Raw genomic sequence first — 17,182 nt, forward strand, 5'->3', positions numbered from 1 at the left:
CTCCTTCCTTTCCCCCCAACACCCCATCTTCCACCCCCATAAAAAGCTGCAATACAATGTATTTGGAAACAAATGTATTATTTTTTTGTTAAACTCAAGCCGTCACAGTACTACTGGCTAGGTATAGGTTTTGAGCAGATGCGCATGTACTTCTAAACACTGAAAAGGAAACTTACTAAAGAGGTAGCTGGGTTTTTGAAGAAGACGTAAGTCAAAAATCGTCTATCCCGATTGTGAATCTGCTCTGAAGCCAGTGCCACATGATGCAGAGAATACAGTGCCAGTCCCTCCTACATCTGTTGTTACTGACACTGACATTTCGGATGAGTAACAGGAGGATGATGTCAATGTTAATGAATGTTATGAACCCCAATTTGAAGAGGGTAAGCCACATTTTATAAGCCAAAAGAGAAGTCCTAAATGTTAGCCTCCAGATTAAAGGAGTGAAATTTGCTACAAAAAGGAATGACAACTTCACACTTTTGTGATCCTCACACAAAATTTGCACCCAAAATCTGGCCTGCAATTAAAATATACAAAATATATGTGCTTTTCTGTGCCTGTGGAACAGTCATGATGAACGCAACTATTACAAAGTGAAAGAAAGTGAACACACTGTTGGCCTGTACAAGGTGAAGCATAAATTACTCAAAGTTTACCTTCCGCCACTTCATATTAAACTTGGATTAATAAAAAACTTACAATGGATCGTGATGGTATGGGTGATGGTGATCCTAATGGTATGGGTTTTCAGTATCTGAAGGACAAGTTTGGAAAAGTTATAACAGATGCTAAACTGACAGCAGGTATTTTTGTTGGACCCCAAATCCGCATTTTGATGTGTGATGCCACATTCAGGGACAAACTCAACCCACTTGAACTTGCTGCTTGGAATTCATTTGTGCTAGTTGCACAAAACTTTCTGGGCAAGCAGCGAGCTGAAAACCATGCTGAACTTGTGAACAACATGCTAAACAGCATACCATCAACTTGGCTGCCGAATGTCACTTAAAGTTCAATTCTTACACTCTCATCTGGACTTCTTACCACAAAATTTGGATGATGTGAGTGATGAACAAGGGAAGAGGTTCCACCAGGACATTTGGGTTATGGAAACAAGATATCAAGGCCGGTTCAACCCCAACATTGAGGGGCGACTAATGCTGGTTTCTGAAATGGGACAGCAGTGAGCCTCAAACGCAAAAGCAAGTGCCTGAAACACTTCTGAAGTGTACATGTGTGACATGTGTGTTGAAGAAGGACTCTGAATTATGTGTAATTGTATATTTTGTTGCAACAAAAAAACTTTCTAAAAAAAATTTAAAAAAAGTTTTTGTAATGTCATAGAGCTATGAGGCAAAAGTTAGTTATATATGGAGATTACATAGTAACCACGGAATGAGAGAATGTAGCTAATCGTGTTTATACGCATATTTAACTTAGGATCCTGACGTCCTAGGCAGAATCAGACTTCAGATTTAGTATAGGACACATGGATTAGACCAAGTAGCAGACAATATTTATTTTTTTATGATGCAGTGTGATCTATTCAGTCACAAGGGTTAATTTGTCAAAGGCCCCAGAGACTGCCTTGTTTCTTAAGGAAAAGTCTACAAGGAGTGTTTCCCCAGGGTTTATACTGAGGATTTAAATTCCCTTAATACTTAAATTCTTATGTATTCCAATAGACCAGTTCACATCAGAGAGTTTTCTTGATGGGGATTAGAGAAAACCCATCCTGCAGCATTAGGAAAGTATTAATACATGCTCTAAAGCCCCAGCTTGACGTGAATAGCCTTTTTGGGTACTGTTTAGGGCATTTTGAAGGCATTTCCTGTATTCTAACTTTTCTCTGCCAAATAAATTTGTTTAAAACATCTTTGTAATTATAAAGGCTAATACAAAATCTGTATGGCCATTCATAAGCATTACAATTAAAATCAGCGTACATAGTTAAATAGTAGGTTTGGTTAAAAAAAGACATAAGTCCATCAAGTTCAACCACTAAGGAAATAAACATACCCCAGATATAAACAACAGGGGAAAAAATGTCCTTCCTGATTCCATGAGGCAATCGTATGTTTTCTGGATCAACAGTAACTGTTTTTTTTACTTTAAAGCCTTAATACCCAGTTATATTCTGTGCTTCTAGAAAAACATCCAGCTTTTTCTTAAAGCAATCTATAGTACTTGCTGAAACTACTTCCTGAGGGAGCCGATTCCACATTTTCACAGACCTTACAGTGAAGAATCCCTTCCTTATCCGGAGCTTGAACTACTTTTCCTCCAGACGCAAAGAGTTCCCTCCTGTTCTTTGTAATGATTTCAAAGTGAATAATGGGAAAGAGAATTTTCTATATGGACCGTTTATTATTATTTATACAGGGTGATCATATCCCCCCTTAAGTGTCTCTTCTCAAGGGAGAATAGATTCAGTTCAGCTCTCCTCATAGCTGAGGTCCTCCATTCCTTTAATTAATTTAGTTCCCTTCTCTGCATTCTCTCCAATTCCACAATTTCCATCTTGTGAACTGGTGCCCAAAACTGAACTGCATATTCCAGATGTGGTCTGACCAATGCTTTGTACAGGGGCAGGATTATGTCTCCATCTCTGCAGTCTATTCCTCTTTTAATACAAGAAAGTACTTTGCTAGCTTTAGATATTGCAGCTTGGCATTGCATGCTGTTATTAAGTCTATGATCTACCAGAACCCCCAGATCGTTTTCCATTTCTGACTCCCCCAAATGTATTCCACCTACACAGTATGAAGCATGCATGTTAGCTTCCAAGTGCATAACTTTACATTTATCTATATTAAATGTCTTTTGTCACTTGGCTGCCCAATCAAACAGTACATCCAGGTCTGCTTGTAGATTATAGATATCTTGTACCTAATTACATTACATAGTTTGGTGTCATCTGCAAACACAGAAATGGTACTTCTAATCCCAAACTCTATACATTTAAAAACAGGTTAAACAGTAAAGGTCTCAACACTAAACCCTGGGGTACACCACTAAACTTTAGACCATTCAGAGTATGAATCAATAATTACAACTTCCTGGATGCAGTCTTTAAGCCAGTTCTCTATCCATTTACAGATTGACTTTTCTAAACCTATTGACCCTAACTTCCATATTAACTGTCTGTGGGGTACAGTGTCAAATGCTTTAGCAAAGTCCAAGTACACTATATCAAGTGCTATTCAACTGACTACCTGTTTATTTACTTCCCTATAAGAAGAGAGTAAATTTGTCAACTCTCTTCGGTCTTTCGGTCTGTAAATTGACAACTTCGGTCTTTCTTGAAGCCATGCTGACTATCACTTATATTAGCGTAGACTATTTGAATTTGAATTCTCTGGACTTGGTCAAAAATAAATTAAATTGGATTATGGTTCATTAAAAATTTTGGCATGTTTTTTAATAAAAGTGCCAGTAATTTAACATATAAGCCACCACAAATGTATTTAGGAAACAAACCATTTTACAGCCTAGCTCTAGCAAACAGTAGAGATAAAAATCTTGTCAGTAATACATGGTTTGTCTGACCATTTTCACTAAAACTTTTGGTGGACAGCTTGACCACCAAAAGAAGGTAATATAGATCTACTGGTAGCATCAACTGGTAAAAAAAAACTATGTTACATTGAAGACTCTGAATAAAAACCACAATGTTTAATGCTATTGCCCAACTGCGTCATATATATCATTTCTGATTTTGCTCATAATTTTTTATGTAACTATAACTTACACCGATTTATTTAGTCCTAAGCATATCTTTTGTTCTTTTAAGTAAAACAACTTTTTGTAAATTTGATAAAACTGTTATAAAAATAAAATTACAAAAATGTAGATAGCTTACCTAACCATTTATGATAATGCAACTTCCAAAAATGGAAGTATTAATCTTTCATTAGAGCTCCGTGTATTGTTATGGAAAGTATCTATGCAGGGATTATCTCAGGGGAATGAGTTTCTTCAAAAGAAAAGCCAGCAATGAGTTATTTTTTTTAGCATTAGCTTTCCAAGCTGTCAGAAGATAACCCAGAGAAGCACTAATGATTTGTGTGTTGGTTTTCAAAATTCTCCAAATAAAAGCATGTAAATTAATCAAAAACAAAACAAAATAATGAATATCATTATTTTCTTCCCTATACTAATATGTATATATTATCCTTACTTGCAGACTTTACATGCTATTGCAGTTAAAGCTGAATCCGAGGCATATAGATTTATACACAAATAGAATGTATATATGCAAAGTTTTACATGTCAAAGGATTAGCATTTCTTTACATTCAGTCCTGTGATTTACATAGCATTCTACAGCACATACCCCACTTATTAGGGAAAAGGGCTTTTAGCAGTTTTACTTAAAGGTCCCCTTCCCACCATTTTTTGTTTATTTTCTAGTATGGTTTTAACTGGTATCCAGCAGTATCCAGCTTAGTTAATTTTTTACCCCCTGAATGACAGAAAGTAACTAATGTACAAAATAAAAACATGCTTGCCATTTATTGGGTTACCTTTAAAAATTCTCTTTTGCAGTCAACAAATACCTATGTCAGTATAAAGAATCAAAAATCACATGTTTATTGCAGTTAGAAGCCCTGGTTTCTTAACATGAGAAGAGCAAAGCCATTAAAGCCAAGATGCACATATTAAAATTTCGCAGTCATTGATATGCTTTAGTTAATTTGACTTAAATCTGAAGCTAAGTCTGTGCTCACTCTTTCCCCAGCTTTAAACACTGATGTTTAAATTCTCATTCATTCCAATGAGCCACTTCACACCAGAGTGTTTGTGGGTGGCAGACACTAGCGTCTATTGTTTAAAAACAATCCTGGACATCTATCTGTGCATACTTAGTGTCCAGAAGTAGTAAGCAGTGTTTTTTTTTTTTTTGGTCTAAGCGTAGCCTAACTCTGCTACCACAATGCACAGGTATACCGTAGAAATGCAGAAAGAGCCATGGAATCCTGTTAGCAAGATGTGTCTGTACTAGTTGATGATAAATATTAGGCATATTAATTGTTCAGGTATTACAGACAAGGTGGGTATATCTACACAAGTTTTTTTTCGAATAATTCTGTTACTGCATTTTCATTTTGGTCCCATAAAAACATTTTCATCTCATAAAGCATTGAAATTATTAGTATTGTGATTTTAAATATTAATGTCTAAAACATTCAGCAAAAAAAAAAATTTCACAGCAAATTATAAATAAAGTAACTCACACATTGTGTATATATGTTTGGAATCACAATTAAAAGCATGTAAAAGAAGACATTTATAATAAATAACAGTCAGGTTTTCTCTGAGATCGAAGTGGCGCAAAGCAAGTGAACAAAGTAGCTTTTATTTTAATGGACTAAATACATGGATTACAAACCTCAAGTAAATGACATGCTATTTATTTGCATTAATATATTTTAACTTTTTTTTCAATATAGGAGCGTGAAAAGAGAAAACATGAACGAATCCTGAGTGATGAATTGGTCGCAGCTGTTACTTATTTGAATCAGTTCATTCCACCTGAACAAAGCATTGTTTACATTCCATGGGATATGGCCAAGTACACCAAAAGGTATAGCCTCTATGGGTATTAAACTGCTCTGAAAAGTATAATATCTGTTTAAAGAGACCCTGTACACAGAAAAATAAGGGTTCAATTCTCTGCAGACAGGGTCACCCCCTATGCATCCCATAGCTGTCGACTCTTCTGAGAGTGTCTAATGATATTCTGTGTTAGCTCAGCTTGTCTGCAGTTCTTTCACCTTACTACATAACTTTTTATGTAGTTGCGGGGTTAGGAGCAAAGTAAAATACTATGCAGTGGCACTTGAGTATTGAAGCTGCTGACATCACATCACAGATGGTGATAGCATCATGCTTTTTAAATTTGATGCTTTCTCAGGTAAAAACATACATTTATTACGGACTCATTGCAAACATTATTTTTCTTTGTACCATATCTTGTAATTTTGACTTCAATTTTTGATTGGAACAGCTTTGTCTATGCCTTATGCATTATGCGTTGTCTGATATGTTCAAGTTTGTTTTTTTATTTAGTATAGTCAATTTCTAAACTTTGTAATCCATGGACTAGAATAGCTAAGTTGTCACCATACTGGGACCCGAGAATAGTATTATTACCAAAATATCTATAAGCAGTGAAGTGAAAAGCCAATATATCGCTAATAAAACTACAATTACATTTCAAAACATAAAATATGTTTTTAGGTGTTATTCCAATGTAAATAGTCACTTAATAAAATGTATTTGGACACGTCTTGGCAAGTGTTGGGTGTAGCCACAGTGGGAGGGGCTTAAAGTGCCATACCAAACTAGAACCTATTCTTACGAAGCATAGTCAATCTTTCTACCCACAGGATTCTTTATTTACTGGGGGGGGTACTGAGAAGTTCCTGGCTTTGCCCAGAAAGAAGAGAGCCAGAGTTATGAAGTAACTCAATTATTCAACATATTCCCTCCTGAGACTGATGCACTTGATACAGCGTAGTTGCAGCTTTTCTAGATTGTTCAAATAAAAGTCCTTTGGTTGGGCCGCAAACCAGCTCTCAGCAGCATCTTTGACACCAGAAATGTCCTCAAAACGTTGCCCCTTCAGGTGTTTCTTCAAATTCCGGAACAGATAATAGTCCGCAGGGGCCGGGTCAGGTGAGTAGGTGGGGTGGTGGACCAATTAGAAACCCAGGGTGTTCAACAATTTGGCAGCCACAAAGTTGGATGTGTCCGCAGGTGCATTGCCCTGCAAGAAAAGAATTCCTTTGGTCAAATTTCCACGGCGTTTCATCTTAATTGCCTCCTTCATCTGGTCCAGGAGCGTAATACTGTCCGGTGATACTAGAGGCCTGAGGTAGGTTGTCCCCCAACAGAATACTGTCTTTGTCCCAGAAAACGGACGCCATGACTTTTTTTGGCCGATTTCTGGGTCCCACCGGGGACCCGCTGTGGCGCTATTCTTTTGACTGTTCCTTGGTTTCAGGATAATAAGTGAAGCCAGGTTTCATCCTCAGTCACTAACCTAGCAAAAAAGTCCTGTGCAGCTTCAAAATCAGCCAAAACAGCTTTGCATGCTTCAATTCGTTCGTTCTTCTGATCACAGTTCAAACATTTCGGCACCCACTTAGCTGAAAGCTTGCGCATGTCTAGGATAGTGGTGATAACAAACCCAACACGCTCCCGTGAGATCTGGGCTATTCTTTTTGCGGATATTTGCCGGTCCTCAAAAATCAGCTCATGGACAGAATCGCAGGTTGCCGGGTCAGTTGAGGTTGGGGGGCGCCCACTGCGGTGCTCATCTTGAAGGGTTAAATGCCCAGTCTTGAAACAAGATATCCAGGTTTGACAGTGCTGTAGGAGGGACACTTCTGCCTCAGTGTTTGTGACATCTCAGTGTGAATGTCCTTTGCTGACTCTAGCTGAAGAAACAAAAACTTCATGATGGCCCATAACTCCAATGACTTGCTTGTGCCTCTGCCATCACAGCTTCTCACTAAATGAAAAAACAATTTTAAGAATCACAAAGACCTGATATTTGCACAGTTACATACTAAGATACTAGGCTGTCATATACCCCCACACTCATTTTTCTACATCATCTGGAAGGGGGCAAAGCCAGGAACTTCTCAGCACCCCCTCGTACTGTACTGTAACAAAAGTCTTTCAAACACATTTAAAAGACAAATATTGCATTCCTAAAAACAAACTTCCAAACTATATAGGGACCAGCAGTTTGTTAAATCTCCAGCAGAAGCAGGCAGCAGAAGAGAATTCAACTATTTTTATTAGGTAATGATCCCATAAATACTTTGGCTTACACTTAGCCAGATATACAGCCAGGTAAATCCTATAGCTTTGTAACTTGGATAGTAACATTGAGTATTGCCACAGAGAACCAATTTCAAGTTCTTGCATTATATCTTTCTACTCTTTGCAGCAAATTGTGTAATGTACTAGATCGTCTGAATGTAATTGCTGAAAATGTTGTAAAGAAGACTGGTTTCTTTGTTAATCGCCCTGACTCATATTGCAGTGTCTTAAGGCCTGATGAAAAGTAAGTAATTTTAATTGTTTTTGTATTACTGATGCTAAAAATGTTAAATTGATATCTAGTGCTTGTTCACGTTATTGATATTTTAGAAGTGATCCATTAGCCACATACACAAGTTTTGAGCACATCTTGTATTGTAAGTGCCTAGTGACAGATGAATTAACATGACGCCACAAGTATAGATCAGTCAAAATGCATAGGACTACCCTTATTTATATTCTCAGTGCTTGAAGTAGTTGTTTGAGAAGCAGAACCGGTTTTTGCCGCAGAGAACCACTTTTCTAAGGTATTTTTCTCGAATGTAAGAAAGTATATAAAGAAAAGTGTCATTGATTCACCGTTAAACTTACTAGCAGACCTTTTCTACCTTTTTGTATTTAATTACAGGAAAATGTTGTGTTTTTATTTAACCCAGTAAATTAAGCAGAAATAATATTTTAATTATAGGAAAATGTTGTGTTTTTATTTAACCCAGTAAATTAAACAGAAATAATATTTTAAGTCTTCTATGCCCATTCAGTGACATGTTGGCCTGTGTTCCCAGTATGAACACAATGGTGGCTGGTAGAAAACCTTTACAAATTTAAATATTTCTGTCTTTGCAGATTCATGCTTCATCTGCCCCCTTTTGCTACTAACATGAATTTTTCTTCTAGGTGGCATGAGCTTGGAGGTGTGGTTGGACCATCTGGCCGTTTACAGGTAATGACTGAAGATTTATGTCTTTAATTTGCATGCTATGAATGTTATTATATTTTATAATGTCAAGTTAGCAAAATGCTTTACAGAGCAGAAAGAAGACAGAAAATGTAATACCTGTTTGACAGTATATTGTTATACTTTTAAAACCATGTATTTTTACCTATTTGTTTAAAAACACAGTTTATGTGCTTTTTTATCATATCTTCTTCTCTGCTATACTATGTTTAGATGTGCTGAATTATGTTTTTGTTTTCTCTGATCAACAGTTCACAGCTAGGACAGTTTTATAGCTACTCAATGCAAATGCTCATAAAATACACATAAACATATTTTGTTGTTTGCTTTGACTTGTTTCCCCTTTGAAGCTGAAGAAAAAAATAGCACGGGCCACATGTACACAAGCCCATTGTTGATAATGAGGACTAATTTACCAGCTGTAGTGTGAAGCAGAAATTTGCAAACTGACAGCATAGAATGACAATTTAAAATTAGCCTTTGCTGTTTTACCCCTCATTTTACATATTTGTCTGAATCTTCAATGGGAACACACATAACTATAACACTTTAAAGGGAAAGTAGCAACACTTTATATTTTATAATCATTAATAAAGTATGTTTTGTACAAGGTTTTTGTTAAGAAAGATGATATGTCTGATAATTTTCTTAGATACCTTAATTGAATGTCCTGTCACTTAGGTGAATCCACTACATCAATGTTATCACATCACAGTGATCGGTATATTAGGACTGCCCAGATAGCTGAATCCATTTAAAAGCAATCACAAGCCACAAAGTGATTATGTCTATCAAGTTTTACCTTTTCCAGGCCTCTATCCTGTGATACACTGGCATAGCAGCCACAGTAGACAAATTGTTATAAAAAAAAAAAAAAACACAGATCACAGTCTCAAAAGTGCATCTGCTGTACGCTAGGGGGGCCTTATTAGGCATTTACCAGTTGTCCTGAAATGAAGGTAAAGGCTGTATTGCACAACCGCCTATGATCATACCAGTGATGATGAAGTATAATTGTTTATCCTTGTGCTGTAAAAGCAAAACTGGAAAACTTTTTTTTTTTTTTTACTAGTACAGAGTAACGGTTTTTGTATTTCTTTAGAAGGTGTAAAGTCTGGGGATTTGCTCAGACCGCAGCCAGCACGCTTCCCACCAAAAGGGTGTAACAGACACAAGACTTTATTGGGATGACTAAAGAAAACAGCTTCTTTTCAGCAACCCAGGGGGTATACACAAAAAAGAAAATGGCTTACCTCAGCCTAGTTGGGTAATTGTCCATAGTCCATCAGAACATCCCCACAATAAGGATGAGTCCAAGACAAGTATATCGTGAGGGTCCAATACCCAGCCTGGAGTTTCCACAGTTCATAAATGAAACAAAATCAAATCCGCATCAACAGCCTCCCATGTCACAGCAACACGACTTCTTAGCTTGATTCCTTCCTGCAATTCTGCTCTTCTCTCCCTCTTGCACATCTTGCACATCTTTATGGGATTCCCACCTTCCTGCTGGGCAGGTTTCAAGGGACCATCGTCTATGTATAGGGGAAATGTACCTTCAGTCCAAGATGCCACCCTGCGATCCTGTACACCCCCCCCCCCCCCTCAACCCTGAGGCAATGTATTCTGGAAAGGGGCATGCACATTCTGGTGTGCTTTTCCAGGTTGGTGTTCCACCGTAAAGTTATAATCCTGTAGAGAGAGAAACCACCTTGTTACCTGTGCATTGGCCTGTCCTATTTCTCCTCATCCAAGCTAAAGTAGCGTGGCCAGAAATCAATCTGAATTTTCTCCCCAGCAGGTAATAGCGGAGAGAGTCTAGTGCCCACTTGATCGCCAGGCACTCCCTCTCCACTACCACGTAGTTTTTTTAAGCCCCTGTCGGTTTCCTGCTTAGAAAAACTACGGGATGATCCTCTCCATCAATAACCTGGGACAGAACCGCCCCAATCCTACATCTGAAGCATTAGTTTGAACCACAAATTCTTGTAAAAAATCGGGCAACACCAAAACGACTGTCGGCACAGTGCCATTTTTAGATCCAGGAATGCTTTTTCTGCATCCTCATTCCATTTAATCATTACTGACTTTTGGTCAGACCAGAAGGGGGGGACTGCTATGGCTGAATAATTGAGAACGAATCGTCGGTAGTAGATGACGATCCCTAAAAATGCTCAGGCCTGTTTCTTGGTGAGGGGACGAGGCCAGTTCTGAATTGCTTCTACCTTGTTCGCCTGAGGTTTCACCAATCCCCTACCTACGATGTATCCTAGGTACTTTGCCTCCCCAAAACCAACTGCACATTTTTCGGGGTTCACTATAAACCCTCCCTTTTCCAGACTATCCAGTACTGCCTTGACCTTTGGCAGATGGTTCCCCCAGTCTCTCCTGAAAATCATGATATCATCGAGATACACCGATGCATATGTGTGATGGGGGCCTTACAGCTAGCCCATGACCTGTTGGAATGTGGCTGGGGCAGTCCGCAAGCCTGATGGCATCCTTTTATACTGAAAATGACCGTCTGGTGTGGAGAAAGCAGTTTTCTCCCGGACCTCTTTGGCCAAGGGTATCTGCCAATTCCCGCTGGTCAAATCCAGCGTGGTAATAAAGTGCGCAGGGCATATTCTCTGTATTAACTCATCCACTGGGGGCATAGGATACCTTTCAAACCTCGATATCTCATTTAATTTCAGGAAGTCATTGCAAAATTGCAGGGTCCTGTTGGGCTTCGGTACCAACATGATGGGACTGGACTAATCACTCTGTGATTCCTCAATGACCCCAAGTTCTAACATCCCCATTCTCTCCTCGAAAACAGCTTTCCTTCGGGCCTCCAGAATGCGATTTTACAAAGACCTTGGTATCTTTTTCTGTCACGATATCATGTTCTATCAGAAAGGTGAGCCCGGGTAAGGCAGAAAACTTGCTTTTATTCCTATTTTTTAGGAATTTTATATAATATTCCTATATTAATTGTATCCTGGTGATACAGCTGAAGGTTTTCGTTTTCACGGTTGGTGTATCTTATAGTTTACTTTGCTAACTTTTTCCACCACCTTAAAAGGCCCCTGCCACCTGCCCAGGAATTTAGTTTGCACAGTGGGTATCAACGCACCTACCCGGTCCCCCACCTGGAATTGTCTTAACCTGGCCCCTCTATTGTACATTCGACTTTGGGTCTCTTGGGTACTTAGGAGATGTTCCTTGACCAAGGCCATGACCATGGCAATCTGTTCCTGTAACTGGGAAACAAACTCTACTACACTCTGATGGGAACTGTTCTCGCTCTCCCAATTTTCCTTCACCAGATCAAATAATCCCCTAGGCCGCGGCTCCTTTACCAATTCAAAGTGGGAAAATCCCATGGAAGCCTGGGGAACTTCTCGAATGGCGAAGTGAACGGCCCGGGAGTAGGCAGTCCCAATTTTTCCCATCTTTTTGTACCACCCCTTTCAACATTAATTTTAGTGTTTTATTGAACCTCTCTACCAAGCCATCTGTCTGCGGCTGGTAGACAGAGGTTCGCAACTGTTTAATGTTAAATAGCTTGCATACATCTCCATTACTTTAGACATAAAGGGAGTACCCTGGTCTGTGAGGATTTCCTGGGGGAAATCTGTCTGGGTTAACATGTTGAACAATTCCCAAGCGATGGCCTTGGACGAGGTTTTCCTTAAATGAATCGCCTCTGGATAGCGAGTTGCATAATCTAGAATCACTAGAATGTATTGATGCCCCCTGGCTGACTTTACCAGGGGCCCCACAATATCCATAGCTATTTGCTAAAAGGGAATTTCAATTATGGGTAATGGTACCAAGGGGTTAAAGAAATGTGCCATTGGCGATGTTAGCTGGCCTGTTGGGCACGAAGTGCAAAACCGTTTAACCTCTTCCTTAATTCCTGGCAAGAAGAAATGGCCAGTGATACAGGCTTCCGTTTTTTCAGCCCCCAGGTGACCCCCTAATACCTCATTATGCGCCATTTCTGGAATCATCCTACTATACTGCTGAGGTACCAGCAACTGTTCAACCCTCTGCTCGCGGATTCTGGAAACCTGGTACAGTAAATCTCTGTTAACCACAAAGTGGGGTTCTTGAGGCACTCCGTCCACTATCGTAATCTGGTCCCTGACATTCACCAAAGTAGGGTCCCTCAACTGGGCAGTACAAAATTCCCCCTTTTTTACTTATAAACTCACCACTCAGAGGGCTGACCAGGTGTGGTACCCAACTTTTCACTTAGGGAAATTTCTCCAGCAACGTTTCCCGCATGGTGGGGCTGTATCGGTATCGTTCCCTGCCCAGTGATAAGGAGAGCATCCTCTACCGACTTATAGGGCATTTTTTCCTGTTTCTCCCCCCACAAGTTCCAAAACAAAGGAAAGTCTTGCCCCAATATCACCTTACATATCCGGTTTCTTACCACCCCCATGAGGTGAATAACCGTGCCCCAGCTCATGCTGATCTGGACCTGCACAGTCGGTTATGTCTTAGTATCACTATGAATACACATTAGAGAAATAGGTTTTCCCCCAGGTTGTAACCTCGCCAACCACTTTAGCATGTACTAGAGTCACCATGCTACCTAACAAGGCTTTGGCCAGGACCTGTTTTATTTGCACCCTGCATTGGAAACTGTCCGGGCCTGTCTTGGGATTAGCAGGACACACTCCTGTTGTGTAGAAGACCTCCTCCACGATCCTCCACAGTGCATTTGTTCCTCCTGCAGGGGACATTGGGCCCTAATGTGGCTGTAGGCTGAACCCCGCCAGCACTGTACAGGGTCTGCTCTCCGAGATGTGACATCTGGAGTTTGGAACTCCTGCTGGAAAGATAGTGAACCTTTGGCTCTAGTCATGCAGGTTCCAGGGTTCCTCTGGACAGCATTATCTCCTGGTGAGGGGGGCCTGGTTCTCCTGGTGGAGGTGGCATTTTGGGGAGGGTTTGATGACAACTCCTCAGCGACTGTGTATAGCTCCATATATTCCACCAGCTGGTCTGCTGTTTTAGGGTCCCCATGACTTACCCACCTCTGCAAATCCTCAGACTGGGACCACAGAAACTGGTTGACCACAAGTCCTTCCACTATCTGGGGACTGATCAGTGTCTCAGGCTGCAGCCACTTGGTAGCCAACTGTATGAGATCATGCATCTGAGACCAGGGGGATAGATTGATGCGATATCTCCACTTAAACACCCACTGCACCCAGACTGCCGTAGTAACTCCCAGATGGGCAAGGATCTCTGTTTTGAGCCGGTCATAAATTGAGGAGTCCCTTGGGGTGAGGTCATAATGGGCCTTCTGTGGCTCCCCAGCCAGGAAGGAGCAACGAGGCCAGCCCATTTATCTAGGGGCCACCCTTCCCTTTCAGCAGTCCTCTCAAAAGTTAATAGAAAGGTTTCAACATTATCTGTGTCACTTTCATTTTTGTCATTAAATGTCACTTTTCATTTTTAAACAAAAACTTTTTCTGTAGTGCTGCTGCCCGCATCCTGCACTAGTTGTAAAGTCTGGGGATTAGCTCAGACCGCAGCGAGCACGCTTCCTACCAAAAGGGTGTAACAGACACAAGACTTAACTAAGACAAGAATAACTAAACAAAACATCTTCTTTTCAGCAACCCAAGAGTATAAACAAAACAGAAAGTGGCTTACTTCAGCCTAGTTGGGTAATTGTCCATAGTTCATCAGAACGTCCCCACGATAAGGATGAGTCCAAGACAAGTATCTTGTGAGGGTCCAATCCCTAGCCTGGGGTTCCCACAGTCCATAAATCAAACAAAATCAAATCTGCATCAACAGCCTCCCATGTCACAGCAACACCACTTTTTAGCTTGATTCCCGTCCAAGCTTGTTTGCAGGCTATTTTATTCCTCCCTCTCTCTTGCACACTTGAGCCTTTATGGGATTCCCATCTTCCTGCTGGGCAGGTTTAAAGGGATCAGCGTCCATATATAGGGGAAATGTACCTTCCGTCCAAGATCCCACCCTGTGATCCTGTACAAAGGTAAACAGTGAAAAATCAAAAACTGCAAAACAAAAGATATTGTTTAAACTGGCAAAAGTGTTAAGAGTTAACAAACAATGCTGAAGTGGTTTCTTAAGGGGCAATATGCTAAAAAAAAATATAAATAGAATAATTTTGGGAGAATACATGGGAAAGACTAATGTTTCCTAATACACCTTCAAGCACATAATCCTGGACTACTGAAAGTGGCTAAACCGTGTGTCTGGGTGTACTGTGCACAGTGTATATTGGCAGAACATGGACCATGTTCAATACGTAGTTTGTATGGTGGAAATATGTGTCTATTGTCTCAAAAATGTCTAAAGTAGAAGGATACATACCAGTCTGTGTGCTGCAAGTAGTATCTCACTGGGGAAAGACTGATCTGTGTTGTAGAGGTGGAATGTCACTAGGAAAATGTGTGCTGGGGGGGGTCGATCACTGGGGAAAGGCTAGTCTGTGTGCTTGAGGTCCAGTCAGGGAAAGATCAATGTGTTTGCTGCAGGTGGGTTTCTCTGTGGAAGGACCAGTCAGTGTGCCGGGAAGAGGGATCCCACTGGGGAAAGACCAGGCTGTGTCCAGGAGGTGGGATCTCAATTGGGGAAGGACCAGTCTCTGGTCTAGGTAAATTTGGAAGAAAATTTTCAACCAGTTTTGTAGTAATTAAAAAAAATTATATATTTTATCCTTTTTAACCCCCCTATCGGTAATCCCGAGTGTGACTCGGGGTGGTGTTTAGGTGCAAAAAGCTGTAATCTGTGTCACACTCGGGGTCGCATTAACCTGAAAAAAAAAAATTTACCTTGCTCCTTCGCTATCCCTCAGCAACCTGCTGATCCCCGCAGGTCCTGGGGACACATCTTTCTTCTTCCAGCTCCAATCGCGAACTGCAGAGACCAACCGGTGACGTCGGTGCCTGCGGGAGGATCGGCGGGAAATTCAAATAATGGATTCAACACAAAATACCTGTAATGAGTCCAATACAAGGAAATCTTCATATAATATATATATAATTATATTATATATGCTACTGTACAGTTATTTTACATGTTAACATGTTTTGTTTTGTTTTGTTTTAAGTTTATTAATAAATGTATTAAATGTATTAACTATTGGACATATTTTGGTGAGTTTTACCTAAGAATTATTGCCTACAACGTAAAATAAATTTCCATGCAAAAAAATTGTAACGCTTTTTGCATGCAAATTTGGACAGAATTAGAATGCTGGGGAGGTTAAAGGACAACTTCACATCACCCCTTGCACACAAGAAATCAAATAGGCAAAGGGTGGGTTAGCACTAGTTAACTGTGCCTTTAAGTAGGACAGTGATTGAGTCCACGAGTAGTCAGTAGAAAAAAGGGGACAGAAAGCTGCAGTCCCCGAGCTTGCATATATGTATTTCAACCATGCCATTAGCTGAAGTATTTAATTAACTTCTTTAATTTACACAACTGTTTGAGAGCTTTATGAATAATATTTGCTTTTCCTCCCCAGACCGGTGTTCTACGAACAAACTGCGTTGACTGCTTAGACCGAACAAATACTGCACAGTTTATGGTGGGAAAATGTGCTCTGGCATATCACCTGTACTCCTTAGGCCTTATTGATAAACCCAACTTGCAGTTTGACACAGATGCAGTTAGGTATGCCATCATTTGTTTTATATTTTTTCATATAGTGAATCTTTATGAAAGAAATTTGTACAATAAATAGAAGTTTAGAAGATTTGAGAAAAATTAATTTGTGAAAAGAAATATTTGGAAGCAATACAGAAAATGTACCAAGCAACTGCTTTGTTTAACGCTGAAAATATAGACACTTATTGTGAATTAAAAAAAAAAAAAAAAAGCTTTACAAATCTCTACTGGAAAAGCTAAACATCAGATATATGTGTAAGAATGATTTTATATATTTTTAACAAATGCATTTTATCAGCTTTTTGACTTTGATTATAGGTACTTAATTTGTACTCAGGCTTTTCTTTAGCAAACTGTCAGCAAAATTTAAAACCCATATACATAAGAGTACTTTCAAGTAGAAGAAATCTGCAGATTGTGATTTAACCTCCTAAGCGGTAATCCGGAGTGTGACTCGGGGTGGATTTTAATCGCAAAAAGCCGTAATTCAGAGGCACAGTCGGGATTACTTTAACCCAAAAAAAAACACACTTACCTTGCTCTGTCGCAGTCCTCCGGCGTCCTGCTTGTCCCCGCAGGTCCTGGGGACACGTCTGCCTCCTCCGATCCCCAGCCAGCAAATGCAGAGCCAAGATCAACGGGGTTACCCCGTCAAGAAATTCTAAATCGCTTTGTATTGGATTCAATACAAAATAGCTGTTTTGAGTCCAATACAAAGAAATATTCGTAAAAAATT

At 39.8% G+C, this 17,182-nt stretch overlaps 1 protein-coding gene across 1 annotated transcript in view; it reads left to right on the forward strand.

The window, feature by feature from the left end:
* The window catches only part of FIG4 (FIG4 phosphoinositide 5-phosphatase), a 164,924-nt gene that overhangs the window by 71,413 nt on the left and 76,329 nt on the right, over window positions 1-17,182 (forward strand). Inside the window, exons 12-15 of the mRNA XM_072408758.1 lie at window positions 5,456-5,589; window positions 7,966-8,082; window positions 8,736-8,781; window positions 16,304-16,452. Of these exons, the coding sequence (XP_072264859.1) occupies window positions 5,456-5,589; window positions 7,966-8,082; window positions 8,736-8,781; window positions 16,304-16,452 (446 nt within the window). The remainder of the gene's footprint in view (window positions 1-5,455; window positions 5,590-7,965; window positions 8,083-8,735; window positions 8,782-16,303; window positions 16,453-17,182) is intronic.

This window comes from Pyxicephalus adspersus, chromosome 4 (genome assembly GCF_032062135.1).
Source record: "Pyxicephalus adspersus chromosome 4, UCB_Pads_2.0, whole genome shotgun sequence".
NCBI lineage: Eukaryota > Metazoa > Chordata > Amphibia > Anura > Pyxicephalidae > Pyxicephalus > Pyxicephalus adspersus.